General features: G+C 29.2%; 1 protein-coding gene across 9 annotated transcripts in view; it reads left to right on the forward strand.

The window, feature by feature from the left end:
* LOC113829205 (zinc finger C2HC domain-containing protein 1C) overlaps positions 1 to 83 on the forward strand; it is a gene marked incomplete at its 3' end in the record, with an annotated part of 80,592 nt that extends 80,509 nt beyond the window's left edge. For all 9 annotated transcript variants that reach the window (XM_070122158.1, XM_070122160.1, XM_070122159.1 and 6 more), the window contains 1 exon segment: positions 1 to 83. This exon segment is cut by the window's left edge and continues 76 nt beyond it. In XM_070122158.1, the coding sequence (XP_069978259.1) occupies positions 1 to 83 (83 nt within the window).
* Between the last annotated feature and the right edge of the window lie 765 nt (positions 84 to 848).

The raw sequence follows: 848 nt of genomic DNA on the forward strand, positions 1-848 counted from the left end.
GTGGTCGAAACTTTGCTCCAGATAGGTTGGAGAAACACGAGTCTATATGCGCCAAATCCCAAGCAAAGGCAAAGAAGAGGAAGGTGAGGAATATTACTTTTTTAGTTTAATGTCTGTATATTTATGATATATGTATTCTGATGTTTTAACTTATATATTAGTTCTTCCTTAAAGGAAGAATGTAAGATGATCGAGAGTAATGTAATTGTATCCATATATTGTGTGTTTGTTTGTAGTTTTAGAATTTACCGATATAAAAAAAATATTTTCAACCACTATAGGTTTGCTTTACTATTATTGTCATGATATTATATGTGAATATTTGTAAGTTAGGTTAAGCAGTGTCAAGAAAAAGTTACATTGAGTAATGTTATCTTATTTTGTATTTTCATGAATGATGCAGAATAAGGTTGGTAATAGGTTTATGTTAGCATCTTGTTTCAGTATTTTTTTTCCTAGCATGATAGAGAAGGGAGAAATTAGCTTTCAAAATTTATATTTAAGCAGCATTTTATGGGTTTCAACAATAAGTATGGTATTGGTAATGCATGTGACCAGCTATTGAAGTATAATAAAATGTGAAAAGAGTAAAAGAGCAGCAAAGTATGGTTGAGTACTGTCATTGAAAGTCCATGCTTATGCTCTATATTATTGTTTGTATTGATGTGTTTTCTTGGTCGGAATGTGGTAGAGACTATTATTAATTATACTATAATTGTGAATTATTAATCATTATGGCATTCATGATGTTATTCAAAAGTATTCTTTTCTTTGATATGTTACCTTTTTATATATATGATATGTATAAAGGATAATTATCCATGACTGGCCCACAATTAGTTGTTGAA

This window comes from Penaeus vannamei, chromosome 5 (genome assembly GCF_042767895.1).
Source record: "Penaeus vannamei isolate JL-2024 chromosome 5, ASM4276789v1, whole genome shotgun sequence".
In the NCBI taxonomy this organism is placed as follows: Eukaryota; Metazoa; Arthropoda; class Malacostraca; order Decapoda; family Penaeidae; genus Penaeus; species Penaeus vannamei.